Source organism: Scomber scombrus, chromosome 15, assembly GCF_963691925.1.
Source record: "Scomber scombrus chromosome 15, fScoSco1.1, whole genome shotgun sequence".
NCBI lineage: Eukaryota > Metazoa > Chordata > Actinopteri > Scombriformes > Scombridae > Scomber > Scomber scombrus.
In genome coordinates, this window is record NC_084984.1 from 19,501,789 (window position 1) to 19,524,325 (window position 22,537).

Sequence of the window (22,537 nt, forward strand, 5' to 3'; positions counted from 1 at the left end):
ATTTCTTGGTTGTAGGCTGAGTACAAAAGAGTCACAAAAATTAAATTTACTATACATGAGATTTAGAACATTAATGGAGCAGCAGATATAATGGAGTAATGGCATCCTGTCAAACAGTTAGCCCTCCCCACTTTTAGAAACCACCTCCACCTGTCCTATGTGTTTGGCTGCAAGTTGGGCGATGGTTTGCTTTTTTGGCTCAACTATTTTCAACATGGTGCCCGACTCTAGTCACAAACTTTTCATATTGCAGCTACAACAGTAGACAAAAAAAAACTGTTTCACAGGTTCTCTTTCATAATTTTAATCAATCATGAAAATACCGAATGAAGCAACTGTAACTGCAATCACAGCAAATGTTTGACAACAAGCAAACAAATGCAACTTGCTTTTCTCCATTTTAAGTTCTGTCCCTGTTGCATCCTGATTAAAGAACTTTTGCATCAGGTGGCAGGCATGTCACAGCGTATGACCATTCACATTCAATACATTAATCCACCATTGTATAATCACTAAACAAACTTAGAGCATTTTTCCTTAACAAAACCCATTCCCTGTTAAATCCCAATCTAAAAGTTGATGATTGGGTTTTTTAAATTTTCTAATTGACTGCTTTGGTGAATAATATGCTTTACACTTGGAGGCACAAATTGCAGAACTGAAAATGTTTAGAAATGTAACCCATTTACGAAAGAGTCTGCTAAAGGCATGTAAAGAAACTGTCTACAACACTGAGGAGTTTGTAGAATAAGGTTTAAATGAATGTGTGCATTTTAAAGCCAAGCTAAAGTCAAATCAAACACATTTTCATAGACCTTAAGCCTCATCCAACTTCCCATTACTTCCGCTGCTTGCTTTTGAACCAAATTTTTTACGGAGACATGCAAGAAAGTTTGGGGATCCACAGGTGTCCAAACCTTGAACCAAATGGGAAGCAGTAAGAGATCATACTGGGTAATTCCCTCAGATAAGAACAAGTTGATTCAGGTAAGTGAGCCTAAACAAACTGCCTAAAAAGGTAATTGATCTTATCTACACCTTACTGTATGCCACCTGTTATAACAAATCCCAGTTTCCGCCGTGACATACTGAAAGCAAAGTGAAGATATGACATCATCAAAATTAAAATTCTGTCCAGACTTGTGTCAAGGGTAGAAGCAGATGTTGGTGGTGAAATGGTGCAGTACAGGAAATGTGTTTCTTTTGGCACGTATTTGGGGCTTTAGTATAATGTCACATTGTAAATCTTAAAAATACCACTGATGGACATCTTCTCATGGCAAAAGTAGACACATTTTAAATTTCAAAATCCCAGTGGAATAATATGCCATTGTGTGGAGCCTCACAGGGGGTTCAGTTTTCTCAACTGAGGGTAACACTGAACAGGAAGTCTACAGGAACTGAGTAATACCTTTTGAATGTGTCAACTGCTCGGAAGGCAAAGGGAGGGTTCTGGACATGGTTGTGTACATGCAAATTATACAAGCAAATAGATAAATTGATATGCAAAAGTGAGATCAGAGCACTATGGAAATGACTGTTCTTACAACTTCCCTTTCTAAGGTAAGCCAAAAATATAGAAATATAATGAGCACTCGAATGAGAAATAAAAAGCACTCTATGCTAAAAGTGAGTTTAAAATCATGTCTCCCATATTTTACAAAATGAATGTGCCAGTGGGATTTTATGACATGTCTCTCAGTAGAATGTTATGAGGTGAGTAACGCTGCTGTTTTACATTACAGTACATTATTAATTGTACCATAGGTACAGTGCAATATAGATCATACATAAGGGTATACCACAGGGAATTGAATTTCAAGCCTGGCGCACATATACATCCTCACTGTTCCACTTATGCACTGTGTAGCAATATGTACGGAATATGAATACATAATATAAAATGTACAAAAGTATGTATATATTACTAGTGCAGAAAAAGGGTTACATTCCTTAGAAACTCATTAGCATATGAAAGCTTGTTTCTGGGGTATATTAGAGTTTAATGCTTGTCTATGTGGTTATTACATTATATTTAATTTGTTTTATAGTCAACATCACATTTCTGTTTCTTCTCTGACTGTCATCATATCAGTTTCCTCTAATTGTTTTAAATTGTTTTGAAAAGGACTATTTGGATGGAGAACGTACAGTAGCTGTTAGTCGATGCATCTGCCATCCTTCCTTTGTGCCCCATTGACTTGGTTCTTATATGCACATAATATTCAATTTTCATGATTCTTCCTACAGTGACAGCATTCGTACTTGTCAAAAATATTCCATTTGGCATGGCAGCCTCATGACTGATTCAATAGGCTTTTAGTCATTCAGGAAACCTATTTTGGTGATGTTACAACACTGGGCTGTTTGTTCTTTTCTGTGCAAATAAGGAGCTCTAGATGGAACTCCACAGATGACAAAAGATGATCATGTAAGAGAGTAGCCCAAGCCTTTTCACTTGATGATTCTAGGAAATATAGACAAGTTATAGTAGTGTGACATTTCCATGTTATATCTAATGCCAAAAACTGACAAGATTCAGACCTGTTTTATATTTCTGTTGCTGATGACTTGCCATTTACTGGTACTGTAAAAGTGTATGACTCTAACTTCAATAGACAGAATATATAGATAGTAGATAGGGCCATATGATAGATCGTATGGCCCTGCACATACACTGAATATGCTAAAAAAGCTAGATTGAAGACAACTTTACGAGATTAAGGAAGATGATCAGGGATTGACTCTCCGATCCTGCTATTAGATCCTGCTGAGCTGGAGTTGGACTCACACTGAACTCGCAGCTGATGCCTCGATCCATGCTGAGGAGCTCTGGCAAAACCTAAGAGCTAAGCCCACAACCGTGTTCAACTCCGTTCATTCTCTTTTGGATTGCAGCCTGCAGGGTAAACATAGCAGCGAGCACAGATCATTTGCTTCTACCCCCCATAAAACCAGCTGCAAAACAGATTTAATATTCCAGATCTTGATTGTACTAATAGGGAAGACTATAAAGTGCTGGCTGTAATTGTTTCATTCACTCTAGCGATTATAGTATCCAGTGCAAAGATTCTATCAGGATTTAATGGTCATCAATAAGCTTTACATTTTTATGACACAGAACTGTAACATAAAATCAGTCATTTTAGATTTACTACCCTCCAAGGAGATATTAATTTCATCTCATGTCGGTGTGAAAATTAATTATGTTAATGTTAATTATTATGTTAATTATGTAAAAATAATTAAAACTCGCTTTATATAAGTTACACATCACAGTTCATTTTTAGCTCTCTTTTCTATGTAAAATATGAATTTGTCATTGCATAGTAGTGTGGTTGAGAGCAAGAATGTTTTCCATGAAAGAGAAAACAAAAAACCTTGGTATTCCACCCCTGACATTAGACACTTTTATTTATTGTTTCCATGAAAAACTGAGAAATAAGAAGAAATATGTAAAGGTAAAAGAAAGGAGGACAGACGGAAGGAAGGAAGGAAGGAAGGAAGGAAGGAAGGAAGGAAGGAAGGAAGGAAGGAAGGAAGGAAGGAAGGAAGGAAGGAAGGAAGGAAGGAAGGAAGGAAGGAGGAACTTTCTTGAAGAAAAACAAAAATCCAAATCCAAAACATGGAGACATGGTGTGCTATTGATACTCCACCCATGTCCCACACATGAACAGTTCAAATACAAGACAGACAAGCACAATACCATTTAGAGCTGTTTGTTATATGGTTGAAACATAATATAGGCAAAAGAAAGGAATGTTAGTAATATAAATGAACATTTTTTGCAGATGACTTTATGCTTATTTAAGTAATATTACACCAGTCATTGTTAATGATCAAAGATGTTACCTCATATGCGCATCCTATATTTTCACTGTTGAGTTGTGTTCTATAAAACAAATACATTAGAATTACAACATACTGAATAATTGTGCAGTATTAATTGTTTTTTGTTTTTTTATGAATGCTGAATTGGCCCTCAAAACTGAAACTGTGACAGCACTGTGCAAAAAAAAAAGAAACAAGACAATTAAAGAAGAACAACGAATGTATTCAGGCAAATATAACAGTTTCTCAGCATATTTTCTGCTTGGTCAGCTCATAAATAGCATGCTTTACTCTCATCACATCGCCGACATCTCAGAGTATTAATTAGAGACATAATCCTTCTGCCTGTTACATAAATGTGACAGTGAGCCTGCCCCCTCACACCAGAGAGGAGTTCTCTGTTCTCTTCCCACAGGAGGTTGCTCCTCCCCTACCCCTCCTGGCTGTAGGGAGTCAGCACAAATGATGATGGAGGTCCTGCAGGGTGCCATCTTCAGTCGGCCAAGGGTGGTAATGGGGTTACAGTCTGCAATTTAGTGCTCTCCGCCTGCAAGCTTACATCAGCCTCTCTCATCATTCCTCTTAAAAGCGGAATCCTAATCGTTCTGCCAGCAGAAATATAGTTTTGGCTTTGAAGATGTTACCCCCACCCCCACCAAAGAAATAAAGTTTTTGCTTTGAACTTAACATTATTATCTATATACTTTTGATATACTTTGAACTCGCTATGTATGTATGTATGTATGTATGTATGTATGTATGTATGTATGTATGTATGTATGTATGTATGTATGTATGTATTTACAGATAGATAGATAGATAGATAGATAGATAGATAGATAGATAGATAGATAGATAGATAGATAGATAGATAGATAGATAGATAGATAGATAGATAGATAGATAGATAGATAGATAGATAGATAGATAGATAGATAGATAGATAGATAGATACATTTTGTTTGTTTACTTTCTGCATGCACTTATGTTTTAAAGAAATGTCTAGGGCATTTCAGATTTAAAATTAAAACTTCAGAAGTGTTTTAAGCAGCGTATCCAACAGATTGCTTTGCAGTGTATTTAGGTACTGTGTATTTTGAGAAAATAAGCCTCTTAAGTGTGGAAGAATTATCTGGACCAAAAAAAAAAAACACACTATAAATAAATGAATTCATGTCTCAATAGAACCTTTATGCTTTATGGAAGAGGATTAGAGTCACATGTGAAAAATGTATTTGAGTTCTGACTTGAATCTCAGGATTCAAATATTTTTTTCACATGTGGCCCTAATCCTCTTCCATGAAATTTAAATTACAAAAAATCTGCATGAATAAATATATGATCAATAGGTATTTTCATTATTTCTTTGTGTATCTTTTAATGCATTACTAGATATGAAATTTTCATGAACATATTTCAAGAACTCTTTCAGTTCTAGTTTCAATTTTACTTTGTACAGTATACTGTATGACGATTGTTTTCCACGGTATTGGAACAGAAAGCAGCAGTGGGTTGGCAGGGAAAGTTTTTGGTCACTGACTCAAATTTCACTTCTAATCACAGTTTCATTTTTACAGCCTAAGAGCCAACATTAGAAAAAAAAATTCCCTAATCTCTCTCTAGTCTGAATCCCCCTAATCAGACACATGCTTCTAAACTCCACTTTGTCTTTTTCTTTCTTTATATACACCTTTCTTTGAAGTAGTTTTCATCTGGCTATTCTGATGCCTCCTATACTACCATTCATGTATTTTACATTAGCAATTTAAGTCCAACTGTAAAAAATACAGTGAGATATAGTGCAGTGAAAAAGTCAACTCCCTCTAAACTTTTACTTCATATTAAACCAAGCGTGTGATGTTGTGTGCCAGTAGGAACCATTTTCTTTTATCAATAAAGTGAAGCAATAATACAGCAATGCCTTTGTATGTTATGTTTTTAGGGTTTGTCAGTATTAGAATAAAACTTTTGTTGACAAACCACAGTGACCACATTCCCTCCATTCAGGTTCGATTGGTTTATGAACTAGATCATTTTGGATTGTCCATTTTAATGAAGATGTTGTGACATCAGATAACAACACATAATTATGATGTTGTGTAACCAAGCTTTCACATTCATGTTGAGGCTTGAAGGGCAAGGTAGAGCAATCTCTAGTGCTGAAACATCAGTTCATCAAATGCAACTGAACACATGATCTGACAAGGGGAAACGAATAAGCAATAAAGCAAGAAGAGCATAGGAATAAAGCAAAAAGAGCATAAGAATAATGTAAATGATTATTGGACTTAATTTAAGTGATGCAGAGACACAGTTTAATTACCAAATCCTTCACAAGCAAAGACTTTTGTTAGTTTTTTTGTGTTTTTTAGACATCTTTCAAAGCATGCAAATGGTAGCCTAATTTGTTTTGTCATAAGTATAAGCAGCTAATATCTGCAACTCTCTGCTGTATTACAACAAACATTTCAGCTTAGCAAACATGTTCACCAATAATATTAGTAGCAATTAGTGACAGGGGATGTGTTAAAACAAATGCTGATCATGAATATCCCACTGTGACAACACGTCGAGACAGACAGAAAAGGAATGCACACAGACACAAAGACAGACAGATAGATGGGCGCTGTGAAAACAAAGATTAATGATGCATACTGTATGACTCCATGTGAGCTCATTTAACATCTGTATGCAGCAGACAGTAGTCGATTGGTATGCATTATGACTTTTAGTACTGCTGTCTCAGTGACCAGAGGGGGAAGACCGGCTGGTAGAAGTCATTATAGATCAGTTTGTTTTATCATGTACCCTATTGGATTTATGACATATAGTGCATATAGTAATAATATCAAACAGTAAGCTAAAAATAAGATAAACGTTAGAATCAGTAGACCATCCAGATGTGTCTTAGTGTCCAAATAGAATTGATGTATGAATACTGAATCAGTGGCAAGCATTGTAAATCTAGTGTTGCATTTGAAGAAAAACAAAACTGATGACATGCATAATGGCATAATGACTTAACATGTGTACTGCATAATGGTAAATTACATATAATAGTGTGCAGGTGGGTCTTGGGGCTCAATGTGCCTCTGGTGAATCATTCATGGAACCCAGATGACCACTGAATAGGCCTACTAACTGAATGATGAATATGAATGATGAATATAGAATAGATAATAGTGGCTGTACTTTTCGTAACATTATTATTATAATGCAGGTATTCATGTTCAAAACATTGCAGCATTTGTATCACTTGTCAAGACAAGCGTAAGAGAGATTTAGTGGTTATCATTTGATGCATTTCTTGTATACATTATATATGTTTTACGAATGTTGCTTTCAAAATAAGGAGTCAATGTTTGTTCCCAATTCAATGTGATGGTAATGTCATTGTGACACTGTAGTACAAAAAATCCTACTCCTAGGCTGAACTCTTGAACTTGTTTCTACCTGAGGGTTGTTTGCTGACCTCTGGGGTGAGTTAGAGATATATTTTCCTTGAAGTCTATTGTCTTAGACACTGTGTGGATCATGAGGTACCTAGACAAGCTAAATTTGAAGGAGGTCATTGTCTAAAGTGATGAACCATTAGAGATCATTCTATATTCGTACTTGTTTGTGTGAAGGTGTGGCAGTTTGTAGAAGTTTCCATATAGGGACCTCACTGTTTTTAACTTTTCTTCTGAAGAGGAGTAAAGCTGTCTGGTTTGTGTTTGCAGTCTTTAGGGAAAGGGCTGGCTGAACATCACGCTTTCTATCCAGGAAAAAACACTGTGTTTTTCTATTTGGACATTTATATAATGGTTACTCATTGTGTAATGGGTTGTACTGATTCTAAACCTGCTTCAACAAGTAACAACGTTTAATGCTGTCCCGTTTCTTTGTGTATTCTTGGGTGAGCGATGCAAACATTTCCAAGGCACAAGCAGCTAGGTTGTCATGCACTGCAAAAGGAAAAATGAAGTGTGTCTATCTGACACCACAGTATCGGCCCCTCTTACATCTTGCATAAGTTATACGTTACATATGATACGACTCACGAGGCTACAATATGAAATATATTATATAAACAAACAAAGGTTGAAGTGTGAGACTCTGAGACTAAAATGTGAATGTGTAAACCATTTCCTCAGTGCTGTTGATATCTATTACTTGAACTCAAGTGCTCAGGTTTGTTCTCCTGTGTCCACAGGAACAATAGGGCCGGGGGGAGTTGGGGGAAAAAAGAACTCTCTTTTTCACTCTCTGTATGGTAAACAAAAATGAATATGGTTTGTTTATAAAAAATGTAAATTATTTGTGAGATAGTTGAACACAGTTTGTAGAGTGCATGTACATGCAGTCCTTTCAAATGATTTTCTCTAAACATAAGCTTGTAAAAATACAGCCATTTTGTAGGAATACTGTCATTTAACTATTTTTTAAAGAAAGACTTGTCACTTTGATGGCATTAAAGAATGTATTCATACTTAGTTTCTCTTACTAACACAACCTCCTAAAAAATCATGTTGTATAATCCTTAGCATTGGTCAAATTTGTAACAGAAAGCCTTGTGTTGTTGTTGTTGTTGTTGTTGTTTTTGTCTTTTTGTTTTCTCACTATGTAATTTCAATGCAAGGAGACTGACCTTGTGGGGAGGTCAATCTCTTTGTATAAGAAATTAGTGCTCATCACTTGGCAACAAGAAAATGTGACAGCACAAAGAGAGGATCCCACAATCTTCACATACCAATTTGCTTATTTCATTTATCTTGACATCATTTCTCATCACCGGAGACATGGGAGGATACACATACCAATAATCTGAGACTGGAGAGAGATACTGACTGCAATAAAAAGTACTGTATGTGTCAAGCATTAGTCATTGTTTTATTGCTTCACCTCACCTCAACTGTGAAAGTCTACACAAAGGGCACACCGGTCTCCCCAAGTGATGAAACAGTATGCAGCCTTCATGACTTGTGGTGAAAGGAGTTGCGAGAGCTTGTATCACATTGCGCATGAGACAGATGTTTTTCTATGTTGGCTTATAGATAGATAAATCATGTGGGAATGAAAGGAAGATTATTTATAGTAAGAAAAGTGAAAAATAGAATGATGCTTTAAAAGCAATGTGGAAGGATGATTAGTGAATGTGTTACTCATTCAAAAGGTATCAAAACTTACCTTAATAATCAACAGTCTATAAACCAGATGATGTGTAAAAGAAAGTGCTACTCATTGAATAGGATTCGTTGGGCCTGACATGAATAAACCAGTTTCTGGAAGTCAGCAGCAGCCAGTTCCTATCATTTTCAGACTGTTTCATTTACCAATTGAACTTGCCAATGTTAAAACAGAATGTTCTGTTACAGCTGCCTGGAGCACAGGGCTGTCCTCAGTCTGAACCTGTTTTTTTCAGCTTTCACTTTGTTACTGTTAAACTCATAATGGACCAGTAGCAAACATCATTTCTTGGAATTTACCGTACAACTAGTCCAATTTATTATCAAAGGGTTACACAGTGTGCTTCTGTATATAGTGTCCTTTAAATAGCATTTAGCATCAATTTGACTACTTTATAACATAAGACCACACTAATGATGTTTTTAAATGTAATAAGGACAATTATAAGACTTTTTTTCTTTCTTTTTTTTTTCTTTTTTTTTTTAAAGAAAACCTGCTATAAACTTTATGGGAAATGCTGCATGCTTGTTTCATGTTTTCTTATTATGTTTAGTATTTTCCATCTACTATAAGTAATGTTTTGAAGGAGTGGTTTGGGATAGTCTTTTGTTTATTTTCTTGCCAAGAGTTATATGAGAAGATCAATAACACGCTCATGTCTGTTTGTGTATTAAACATGAGCCTACAGTCAGCGGCACGTGTGCTAAGAACAAACACTAGAAACATTAATTAACCCGTTATATCTCTGAAGTTACTGCACCCAACACAAAAATAATCAGGCACACAAAACTACTTACAAACAACCACTCTAATCTGTTTTGCACTTCAGTTTTCACACCGGTTAAACAAAATATAACATGCTAATAAATGGGTTTCAGGGATGCTGGTAGGTGGATTTTTTACTACTGAACAGAGCCAGGCTCCCTGTTTTCCCCTGCTTCCTGAATTTGTGCTAAACTAAGATAACTGGCTGCCAACAGTAATAATGCAGAGCAGTATTAATGTAATCCTCTCATTCAGCTGTAGCCCATTTATTTTTATGCACTGCACGATTTCAACTTAATCATTAAACAGGAATCTTAGATTTTATTTAAAAAACATTTTCAAATCATAATATGTGGATTAGGAGTCCAGCTGATTATTGCACCTCTCTTTATCTGGGTTTGGGTAAAGGCATAATCTGTACTGTAAATTGAAAGTATTAAGTAAGTATCCATTCATGTTATTGATTTTCACAATGAAGAGACCTACAATAAAGTAAGTAATATAAGTAATATAAATGTGTATCTCAGTTTGTATACATGTGTATTGTTTCACTTTATTCTTCTCTCCTCTGGTTTACCATGAACTGTGTTTTCAGCCTGATATGCAAACTGGTGGTCAAATATATTATGTAGTATATGTGTTATAAATCATCTACAATTATTTGAAAAAAAAAAGTTCATATTTGTTCCAAATTTAAGCAAATCAGTCACTCTACAGTATCAGAATTCCATTAAAGGAAATCTTTGAGGCTTTCCACAAAGCAGTACTTCATGGGCGGGACATAGAAAAAGCTTAACCTTATTGGCCAAACTCCACCAGCATGCAGAGGGGGTGTCACTGAAGGTTCAGCCTCATTTCTAAATTCCAGACATAAAGTCCAGAGAGAGCAGAGGCAGACTGGAAACACAATCATCCTCTTGCTTCTCTCTCGATCATTCATGTGATGAAACAGATGGAACTTTGCAATCTGTAAGTACATTTTATTTGTCTTTAAAATTGCTGACACTGTTTTTTATTTTATTTAATTGTTATCTTAGCTTGCTGTTATTGCTGTTGCCTTGCTATTCTTCAACTTTGTGTGTGTGTCATATAAAAAAAAGTGTTTTTGGACTAATTGTTTTATCACTCAGGGATTTTAATTTTTGTTAATTAACCCTTATCTTTATTTTTAGATTATTCTGAATTCACTGAAATCCTCTGGCAAAGACAAAAGTTTCACAGTTTAACATCTACATTCTGAAAATGAGTTGTACAAGGTAAGCTGCTTTCACTGAACTCTGAATTAGAATTTTGTCTTACTGCAATTATACTGTGCTGTGCTGTGTGTTAACACTATCATGTCCCCCTCCTCCTCAGAGTTCTCCATGCTTTTGGTAGTCACCCCCAGTCCACTATGATGCCAGTTGACCTTGCCATGTGTCTGAGCCTCAGCCAGCGCCAGCCGCTTTATCAACTGCTGTCCATGTCTCCTCTGACACCCACGCAGCATTGTTATCAGCCGACTGACTGTCAACTGAGAAACAGCCTTCAGCTCCCACGTCCCTCTTCCTATACTCCTTCATCCTCACTGTTGCCCTCCTTCTCCATGCACTCAGAGCCTCGGAGCTGCTTCCGCAGGGACAGTGGTGGTCTGTACAAGAAGCGTGTGGTGTTTGCGGATGCCAAGGGGTTAGCTCTCACTGCTGTGCGTCTTTTCATTCCTGAGCCCGCCTCTCACACTTCCACTCTGCTGATGAAACCCTCTCCAGCCAAACTACAAGACCAACAACTGACGTCAAACAAACTGCAGCGCTACAAGCTGCGACTGGGTTTCTCTCAGCCGTTGCTGGACTTGAAAGCCTTTCTTGCGCGCCTGCACGAGATGCACGTACAGTTGGGAAACTGCAACATTTCAGGGCACTCCTTGAGTGGCAAAGTGTGTGTCTCTCATGCCAGTATTGAAAAGACTGTGCATATAAGGGTGACCTTCAACTCTTGGCGGAGCCATCATGATGTTCCCTGCATGTTTTCGCAACAGCAAAGGTGTGGGATTTCTGAAATGGATATTTTTACCTTTGACTTAAACATACCCAAGAACATAAATCCAAAGGAGCGAATAGAGTTTTGTGTGGCCTTCCGGCCTGGACCTGGCGCCACGCCACACTGGGACAACAACAGGGGACAGAATTACAGGGTGTGCATGGAAAAAGATGGATCAAATGCAAACCAAGGAGACACTAACTGCTATTACCCCACTCTTTCAAAACAGCGGCCTTTACAAATGTCTCTCAGTATTAAGAACTCTGCTGATCTACACTGTCTTCAGGGGAGTTTGTCAAGCAGAGTCAGAGCAGACTGTAAAACCCTGTGTTCAACAAAACAGGCCATTTGAAATTAACCCACACCTCGTCAACAAAGTGATAGGGATTTCTAAACACTGTGACTATCTTAATAACAGATACTTAGGAGAGGGCTTTATGGATATGTGAATCTTCTGAAATCTCCATGGTTGGGATGGTCTGAAGCCTACCAGCTCCCCCACCTGAGCTCAACTACCCTGTTGTAATGTGAATAATATATAAAGCATTCATGTCCTAATTGAAAAAGACCCTAACCCTTTATCCTTTATTCTCTTTTAATCATTCCACAAATGCCCATTAACACATGCAGCTTAAAGTGCAAACTGCTATAATGCATTATATGTATATAAAGTATAAAATGCATTATACTCTAGCATGACACATAAGCCCTGATTAAAATCCAGAGGCATTAGAGGAAAAGTGAAAACATGAGACCTGTATTTGTCTTAGGGAAAACACGTGTATTCATACATAGATTAGAAGATTATTTTAAGAACCTTTTGTGCTTACAGCTTCTAACCCATTTTCTCCAAGCATACTGAATGAACAAATGGATGACCTGTGGTCGTGATGTACTTTCACACAGACATTACTCCTTTTGGCTCTGAAGGCTCAGATTTCCAGTGTCTTTTCATCTGATACGTCATGCATACCAGACAGAATATGTCAACAAACTATTAAATCCTTTTATATCATCAAGGCAAAGTAAGACAAACTGTTTGTATGGGACAGCCTGTTCCAGACACTCCCCTGCCTGCTGTGAAAAGTTGAAGAACTTTTCACACAGGCAGGGGAGTGTCTGGTGAACTGAAATTCTTGTACCGTGATTGGTATGACAAATATCAAGTAACCATGGAAGCCCCAGCATGTACTTTAGATACTGCACGGGCCTGTGTTTACATGCAAGGGTGGAGTCATTAGATACAGTAGGCGCCACCTGAGAAAGTCTGTCTTGTTGTTCCTCTTGTTCCATATCTTCTTAGTCACCTCTCTTAGACTTTTTCTTTGCCTGTCTGTCACTTTCTTTCTTTTTTCAGGCCAGTGCCCTCCGGGGAATATCACCTTTGTGGATTGTCACATCTGTGTAACGAATGTTGTGTGCGAATGCTGTGCACATGTAGGATTCACATGCCTCATCCTCTAAAGCACTTATTAATTTACAACTACAGAGATCTACATTTTCAGCTATTGTAAATTACAGACCATAATAAAATAAACAGAAAAAGAAAAGAAGCAGTTAAAATTCAGTCAATTCAAGACAGATTTTTTAAAAGTTTAGTTTAGTTATTCTCAGATGTCTCTCAAATTGCATTTCTCTGATGTACAATACCATTATATTTTGGTATCAAGGTGTACATTAAGAAGAGGTCAAAACTCAGACTCAGCATACAACACAATACAATGAACATTTAAATACAGAGGTGTAAATTATGTTGAGGGTGTTGGACATGACTTAACATCATAACCACAGTGACACACAGTTACATGTTTAGTCATACACATGAAGTATCAGCTCAGACTTTAGTCAGTGGTCAATATCTATGTTCTTACTCCTCACATCTGCCGTTTGTTTTATTTGATCTTTGAGCTAACAGCAGCCACAGCTGGCTGATGGCCAGCAGCCAGCTACCAGCTGCTGATGCTTAACGCCGCTGCGTCATGTTGTCCTTACAATAGCCTCAAGACTGATCCAGCAGGCTGCAGCCACAGCTGCAATCTCAGAGAGTTAGCTGCTGGGTGGTGGTGGTGTTTGAAACTAAGACAATAGGCTGCAGTGACTGGATTTGTTTTATTATGCTGCAAATAATCTCACAACTATCTGGTGCCCTGAGAGCTGTGGGTATTTAGTGAAAACTGTTTTCAAGAAATAAGTGATATAAAAAGCAGGTGACAACAGATGGTGACCCAAGACTGTGTTTGTATTGTGGCCAACTAATACTATTGTTGCTAAAAGTGGCAGAATAAATATATGGTTTACAGTAACCATTTTCATTTTCATGAAGTAGGATATTCAAGTTTTCTCAAATTAATGAAAATTAATTCAAATAAAGATGTGTGTGAGTGGAAAGTGTTTTTCACAACAGCTTGTCTGATTTTATTGTAAACACATTGTAAAACACTTTAAAATTAATATTCATAGCCAATAGAAATAAAAAAGAAATGAAACAAAATCTGAACTTTTTTCTTTTTTTAAGAAATGCATTTTTATAACATTTTACATACAGTATATTTACATACAGGAACTTTGACAGACAGTATATCCCAAAGGCTGACTGAGACAAAATATTAAATAGCAGAGCATATATTCTTCTGTATAAATGTCATACTACACCCAAATCAGGACAGGCATGGTGTAAGCAGCATGACTCAATGTCACAAACAAGGAAAGAAAAAAGTAGACTATAATGCCCTCTGCTGGTAACTTCAGTTTAATCTCTTGAATAAATTGTCATCAACAGGCAGCTTTTGAGGTAAAATGAGGGATGCAGAACTAATTGTATTTAATGTCTGGATTTCTTCACAATTAATAGAACAAGAGAGATTAAGCACATAGAAGGAATGAAGGATACAGGCCATCAAAATTACAGCACAAATAATTTACTGTCCCATACAGAAATCATACTGTATGTGACTGTATGGATGTTTCATGCTGAGACATAAACTGTTCATTAAGTGTAGTTTGCAGAGGTATTGGTACAGCATCGGTCGCTGGGCAGGTGCTCATGTTCAGGGTACCAATGTGATCTGGCAAAACACTCAGCGGCCTTCCTGTCACACTCACAGATGAACATCTCACATTCTGTGTTTTTGGCTGAGGAAGAAAAAGAAGAAAACATTAACTACACTGTGATTACAATTAGGCCAGTAACCATTCTTATAAATGAAACGCGTCTAGACGCAGCGGCTTGGTGCTCCCCTTTTCGGTGCTTTTTCTGCATTTTAAAGACAGCATCTCAATTTCGTTGTGCTTTGTACAATGACAATAAAGACTTTCTATTCTATTACATATATATTCTATATTTTACTGTAAAAATTAACACATTTTTTACCTCTCTGGGGTACATGAGTTTGAGACCTCTAAGTCAAGTACCATTATTGCAATGTGTATGAGTCCTACTGTATTGTCAAGAGGACATTCTGGGCTTTCTAGTGATGCCACAGTTGTGGGGGTGGAGGTTATCAAATTGTTTCTTCAATATGAGTCTTAACCTTCTTACTTACTCAGTTTAAAAACATACAGTTTAAAAATATACAGTAATTCTAACCATTTCAAAACACAACTTTTACTCAATGCCCTTTGTGGTGGATTACCTTACTCCCACTTTTATCCAGTTTCCATACTTCCAGGTCCTCTTTCCCTGCAAACTTCACCCTAACCTTAACCATACCACCAGGAGCTTCTATGGCTTCAGTGGAGTTCTCCAGGGCCCTCCAATGGGAGCCCTGGGAATACCCAGTACCCTCCAGGACCCCAGTGGCAGGCTCAAGACCCCCAGGGGACACCCTGGAGGTCCCCAGAACCCCACAGGACCCAAGTGGAGGCCTTCAAGACCCAAGTGGGATGCCATGGGACACCCAAGAACCCTCCAGGACCCCTGTGGGGTACCCTGGCATTCCCTAGAACCCCCTCAGGACCCTACTAGAGGCCTCCAAAACCCAGGCAGACGCACTGGGACTCCCCAGAACCCTCCAGTTTTCTAGTCCTGGAAACCACCAAAATCCTCTATTACTGCAGTGGAGGCCTCCAGGCACACTCTGAAAGAGCACTTTACCCTGTAATTCTAACCCTGACCCTAACACATGTTTTCTGGACCTGGAATTTGGAGGGCTCTCAGAGACAGGAGGTGTTCTTATCTTTCTGTTTTTACTTCTTTAAAGATTTATTTTGGGCTTTTTGCCTTTATTTTCATAGTAGGTGTCAGAGAGGCCAACAGGAAACAGGAAGAGAGAGAGAGGGGAATGACCTGCAGCAAAGGTCCCCTGCTGGAATCGTACAAGGGATGCTGCCATTTTTTTGGCATGAGCGGTAACCACTCTGCTACCAAGGCGCTCTGAGGTCCATACCAATAGGTTGTCCACCTACTTTAACAGGATTGTGGATCGGACTCCACCCTACTGTTAATGTGACAGAATGCAGACTGAGTTGACCACAACTACCGGATACTCCACCAGTTGGCGTGATTGGGGAGCCCTCTTCTACTAGATGTTGGCAAAACCTTACAGGGTTTCTTGCAGCACCAAATTGGTTGTGTTGAAAATGGCCCATTCCCTGGACCATGACTATGAGGTCATCTAAGTAGAAGGAGACCCTCATGGTCTGGTCATGCAGTAATTGCGGCTCCCCGTCCACACACGCTGGATGTGAATGGAGCCAGATAGTAGCCAAATGGTAACATGTACTTGTAGGCTATCCCCTCAAAGGAGAAATGCAGGAACTTCCTGGTGGTGAACCAGTTGCCTGGTTGAACCAGTTCCATCACTCTCCTCATCATTACCATGCAGCACATCTGTAAGGTAGTACAGTGGTTCAGAATGCAGAAATTTAAAATGAGTTTGAAATTTCCCATCTTCTTGGGAACCAGGAACTACACAAAGTAAAACCTCCATGAGTAAGAATGATCGGGACAACCAGTTTTAGCAACAGGTCCTGCATTTTCTTGGAGAGAGAATCTATCCCCTTCTAGGGAGGACAGATTTATCTCATTAATGCCCAATAATAGAGGAGGAACATGTAAGAACTGGAGTGAATAACCCAGTCTCAGTGTTGTGTCCATACACTCCTCGAACAGGAAGCTGTGACACCATTCTTAACGCACAGCTGTGGTACTCCGATTAAGCCTTCCCTAGCACTAAACCTTCTATAAAAGGAAGATTGTCCATGAGGGACCGATATCGAAAGGACTGAGCAGACGGTGTGGTCACATAAACTGTCAGCTGCCACATCACAATATTTGATATTGACTCAATGTGTTCGTAGTTCTCTGTAGTTCCCGTTGAAATAACCAGAGGTTAGTGAAACAGACATGATGTCTCCTCTCCTCAGTTTGTGTGCAGGACTAAGGAATAAGGAGGACATAATGCCACTGGCCGCACCATCATTACCCCCAGAGATGAGCTGCAAATGGCAGTCCTGTGCACAATAGCGGTGAGAACATCATGAGGCAGTGTTGACACTAAGGAATCATGTAGTGTCCTCTCTCCGGCCACTATGTGGACATTAAGTTTTAATCCTCAGTGAGGAGATAATGCTCCTAGCCACATTGCTGTTAGCTGGAGGGAAGAGCTGTGCTAGTTGGTGCAATAGATAACAGCACTAGACAGATCTTCCAAGAGACATCTTTTCCAAGGGGAGCGCATCAGGATAGTCTGTCTACATTTGGCCCTGCACTTTCAGGGGGAAAAAACAGTCATGACTGGTAACTTTGTTTCTAGAAATTCCTTCTTGAACATTTCTACTGACTGCCAAATGCCAAGAAGATAGAGTGAAACAAAGGCTGGTTGAGCCATGACAAGCCTTGACATAAAAACAAGTACGTGACCATAACCTTCAGCAAATTACTGGAAGCTGATTTCAGAGGTGTATTTGAAGGTCAGTAATGTTGCAGACACAGACTAGAGGATGACATCATCATCTACCGGTAAAGCCACTGGAGCAGTCTCAGCTGAGGTGTCCGTGCCAGTGCACTGGGCTCATCATCGAATGGAGTGAGACGTCACCCAGCCCAAATAATCCCACCATTGCTAGTACTGAAAAGGAGGAAATCGTCAGCAGTAAATGCAGGTGGACGCATCATGCCAATCTCTGCGTGGTCCCAACTGAGGAGAGGCAGAAGAGCTATATGGTGGCAACAACCATGAGGCCAGGGCGCAACAGGCAAGAACAAGTTTGCTAGAATGGTTACTTAATCTGTGGAGAGGTAGGATTAATAAACAGATTCCCTGTCGCTAAACTGAGAAAGATGTGAGAAGCATCGAAGCTCTGCCTTGTACACTGTGAGGCATGTCCTGATTAGCCGGCTACATCTTGGCAAGTTTCAGTGGCCGATTGTGTGCGTATGATTGGAAGAAATGATCACACATAGAATCGAGTAGAGGGCAGAGCCTGTGTGAGATATAACAAACGTATACAAAAAAAGGTATCCCTGCAAATTTTAAAAGCACAAGAACAAGTTCATTAGACCAAGCGGTGTTATGCTGAACTCACTGCCACAGGTGACCTTTTTGTTCTTCTTGTCACAGCTGAAGGTATAGTACTCGGTGTAAGGGTTGTCAAAGATGGGCCAGCAGTCAGGGTGCTGCATAGCATCGTCATAACACTGGTCATGCACTTGGCAGCACCTGCAGGTAAAAAAGTTAAAGATCACAACATTTGAAACAGACTGAATACATCTTTGTTTTGTTGTTTTTTTAAAATGTCATCTGTGAATGAATCTACCTGTCCAGTTGATCCACAGGTGTGCCCGAGCCTCCCTTTCCACAATAACAGCCGTAGTCAGCGTAGTCAAGAAGAGGCCAGCTATTAGGCATCACACACAGAATCACCCTCCAAAACTGAAAAGGATATGCTGAAAGACAACAAGCAGGCAAACTTAGTTGACTACATTGCTAAAGGATGGATCTATTCACAACCATCTTGTGCATAAATTAGCAGTTTTACTCACCAACAGACAGCCCTACAGCCAAGAGAAAGAGAGTATGTAGGGTATTCATGCCGTTAATCAAGAGGTGAGTCACAGGTTTCTTCTTAGGTCCTCTTTATACATCAAGTGGGGAATCTTTGGATCTGCCCTGTTGCTCTCATCTGTTCATGTGAAACAGGGCCACGCCTCCCACAAGATTACTGTTGCTCAGCCTTGGTGTTGGGAAGCCATATATGGAGACACTAAATGTATCAGTACAGTCAGTGTTTACTCATTGTATAGTGGTATTTGAAATATTTCATCAGTCTTAATCATGTAATCATCAAAAAAAGGTTGCTTTCTGTCCAAGATCTCACAAACATGTTAACAGACTTTAATAAAATATGGTGGAACGTTTGATTATGGATCAGATTAGATAAGCTTTTTGTGGCAATCTGGCCAGAAGTATGTACCTGCCTATGGTTGTTTTTCATGCTTTGAGCTAGGACCCTTTGTTCCAATTAAGGGAAATCTTACTATTACATAATTTGTATCATTTGACTATTTTCATTAACACGTACTTAAGATAGAGTAAGGGCTTTTATGGATGCTCTGAAATCTACCAGCTCACCCACACCCACCTGATTTTTAAAATATTTTCTTTCTCCTTTCTTCTCTCCGCGAAGTAAAATGTAATCAATTCACACATGCCCATTTACAAATGCAGCTTAAGATGAAAACAGCTATAATGAATATATATATATATATATATATATATATATATATATGTATGTATGTATATATTCATTCACATTACTTTTATTGACTCTGATTGCTCAGATTTCCATTGTATTGTCATCTGATTCATCATGCACACCAGACAGAAAAAGTCAACAATCTATTAGATGGTCTGGGCACACAAGTTTTGCAATGGATAGGCTTCTTTAGACACGCCCCTACCTACTATGAAAAGTTGAAGAACAGGATAGTGTTTTTTTCTTCCTGTACTGCAGTTGGTATGGCAAATATCAACCGCAGTACCATGACAGCTACTGCATGTATTTTAGATACTGTGTGAGCCTGACTTTACAAACAAGGGTGGAGTCATCACTGGGTACTGTGGGAGCCACATGAGAGTCTCTCTTGATCCTTTTCTTCTTAGTCACCTCTCTGTTAGACTTGTTTTATTTGTCAGTTAATTTCTTTTTCAGGCCAGTGGCCTCCTGGGAACATCACCTTTGTGAATTGTCACATCTGTGTGGTCATGGTAGCCTTCACCCTGGGAATTTCCCAACAGTGTTGAGCTGGTGTTAGGTGTTAGATCTTTCCTTCCTAACATCATCTACAAGCACAACTACAGAGATCTACATTAAAAGCTATAATAAGTTACTGACCACAATATATAAAGAAAAGCAGCATTGAAAATTCAGAGTCAAGACAGAATTCTGTTTTTTGTGTATTTTTCCCAGATGTCTCTCATATTGCATTTTGTCATGTACAACAGGTGGTGTAAATTATGTTGTGGGAGTTGGACATGACAGATATCATAACCACAGTGACATTTCTGGTCATACACATGAAGTATTAGCTCAGAGAAAGACTTTAGTCAGTGGTCAATATCTATGTTCTTCCTCCTCAAATTGGCAGTTTGTTTTATTTGATCTTTGAGCTAACAGCAGCCACAGCTGCTGGTGCTTAACGCTGTTGTGTCATGTTGTCCTTACAATAGCCTCTAGACCAGTGGTCTCCAACCCTGCTCCTGGAGAGCTACTGCCCTGCATGTTTTTGGTATCTCCTCACTCTAACACACCTGATTCTAATAATCAACTCGTTATCAAGCCCTTTGACGAGCCTCAGCTGCTTGATAACGAGTTAGAGTGAGGAGATACCTAAAACATGCAGGGCAGTAGCTCTCCAGGAGCAGGGTTGGAGACCACTGCTCTAGACTGATCCAGCAAGCTGAAGCCACAGCTGCAATCTCAGACATTTAGCTACTGGGTGGTGTTGGTGGCTGAAACCAAGTCAATAGGCTGCAGTGAGTGGATTAGTTTATTATGCTGCAAATAATCTCACAACCATCTGGTGCCCTGAGAGTTGTGGGTTATAAGTGAAAACGGTTTTCAAGAAAGGAGTGATAGTAATAACCAGTGTAATCAGCAACACAAAAGCAGGTGACTGTAATGGGAGGGGGTGGTAGGACCCAATTGCAGCACAAATCACCACAGCTAGAATTGATAATGACCATTGAGTTACCCACAGGAATGGCGGCAGGGAATCTCACACTGCGTACTCAATGCAGGAGAACACCAGGCAACAGAGACCAGCAAGTGCAGAGGCTGAACTCATCGTTTGGGACAGAAGGCTGACATGTTTACCAGGTCAGCGACGAGTCGGCAACGGAAAATCAAACTAATGGTGAATGCTGGAGAGTCTTGCATCAAGAGAAGAACAATCCAGCAATGAATGAGTGAGCAGGACAGGTTTGGCTAGATTACAGAGGAGTTGTAGCTGAGAATCCAGGTGAGAGAGATTAGTTGACAAGGTGGGAGTGGCTGGCAGGCAGAGTGGAGCAGAGGTGTGGTGAATAGAAATGTATCACCAGAGCAGCAGATTGTGACAGTTACAACAGATAGTGACTCAATACTCACTGTTGTTTTGTGGCCAACTAATGCTGTTGTTACGAAAAGAGGCAGAATAAATGTATGGTTTTAAGTAACCTTTTCCACTTGCACAAAAATAGCCAGCAGCCCTTTGTGTGGTTGTTTTGCATAGTGTTAAGTGACAAAATATTGATATTTATATCTTATATTGGCACATTTTTCAGGCAAGAAGAGCATGTTTGAGAACGGGTTTATGCAATTAGTTTTCAGATAATTAAATATATACTTAAAAGGTAGCAAACTATGTAGTCTATAACTTTTAACAATGGTGTAATGGAATTATAGTTTTTTTTTTTTTTGTCTTTTTAAGTTATACATGGTCCACCGACTCAGATTCCATCTATACATGAAGAAATAGGTAGTAAATAAATTAAGAGTGATCTTGCTCTGTGTAAGTGTGCATCACAATTTCAGTGTTATGATGGTATGATACAAATAAATTATAGTGCTAACATTGCTATTTATTAATTAGACTTAGAACATTACAGGTCATTCAAAAGGTCACACCATTTTCGGTCCATGTTAAGTAAAGATGACTCAGTGGGAGTGAATATTGAAAGTGTCTTTCACTTCAACTTCAGGTCTGATTTTATAGTGTAAAACACTAAAATCCCCATTCATACGTAATAGAAACAAAAAAGAAATGAATGAAAATGCCAAATATGCTTTCTTTTTTTTCTAAGAAATGTATTTTTATAACATATATTACATACAGTACAATCACATACAGGACATTTGACAGACAGTATATCTTAAAGGCTAACAGAAGAAAATAAATAAATAGCAGAGCATATACTACACTATAGATGTCATCACCCTTTACACCCAAATCAGAACAGAGGCTGGTGTAAACATATGTAGCATGACTCTACACCACAAACAAAGAAAGTAAAAAATACACCATAATGCCCTCTGTTGGTAACTTGAGTTAAGTTCCTTGAATAAATGATAACTGGGCAGCATCTGGGGTAAAATGAGAGAGGCAGATTTAATTGTATTTAATGTCTGGATTTCTTCACAATTAACAAAACCACAAGAGAGTTTGAGCACATGGAGGGAATGAAGGATACAGGTCACCAAAATTACAGCAATTTTAAAGTAATTTACTGTCCCATATACAATTCATACTGTATGTGACTGTATGGATGTTTCA

At 38.6% G+C, this 22,537-nt stretch overlaps 2 protein-coding genes across 2 annotated transcripts; one reads left to right on the forward strand and one right to left on the reverse strand.

Moving 5' to 3' along the window:
- The first annotated feature begins 11,007 nt into the window (after positions 1-11,007).
- Positions 11,008-12,136, forward strand: ppp1r3c2a (protein phosphatase 1 regulatory subunit 3C2, duplicate a). The gene is made up of 2 exons (XM_062434182.1): positions 11,008-11,021; positions 11,122-12,136. Exons 1-2 carry the CDS (start codon positions 11,008-11,010, stop codon positions 12,134-12,136), a joined length of 1,029 nt encoding a protein of 342 aa, XP_062290166.1.
- Positions 12,137-14,773: 2,637 nt separating this feature from the next.
- On the reverse strand, positions 14,774-18,815 carry LOC133994938 (phospholipase A2, minor isoenzyme-like). The gene is made up of 4 exons (XM_062434183.1): positions 18,767-18,815; positions 18,541-18,670; positions 18,310-18,443; positions 14,774-14,916 (listed from the first exon to the last, which is right to left on the reverse strand). The coding sequence occupies exons 1-4, from the start codon at positions 18,813-18,815 to the stop codon at positions 14,774-14,776; spliced, it is 456 nt and encodes a 151-aa protein (XP_062290167.1).
- Positions 18,816-22,537: the final 3,722 nt, after the last annotated feature.

Excerpts from the sequence above, each read along its gene's own strand:
- LOC133994938 (XM_062434183.1), bottom strand. The coding sequence starts at position 18,815 with ATGAATACCCTACATACTCTCTTTCTCTTGGCTGTAGGGCTGTCTGTT. Across the intron at positions 18,671-18,766 it reads GGCTGTAGGGCTGTCTGTTG|CATATCCTTTTCAGTTTTGG; the intron begins GTGAGTAAAACT and ends GTTGTCTTTCAG. Across the intron at positions 14,917-18,309 it reads CAAAAAGGTCACCTGTGGCA|CCAAAAACACAGAATGTGAG; the intron begins GTGAGTTCAGCA and ends TTTCTTCCTCAG.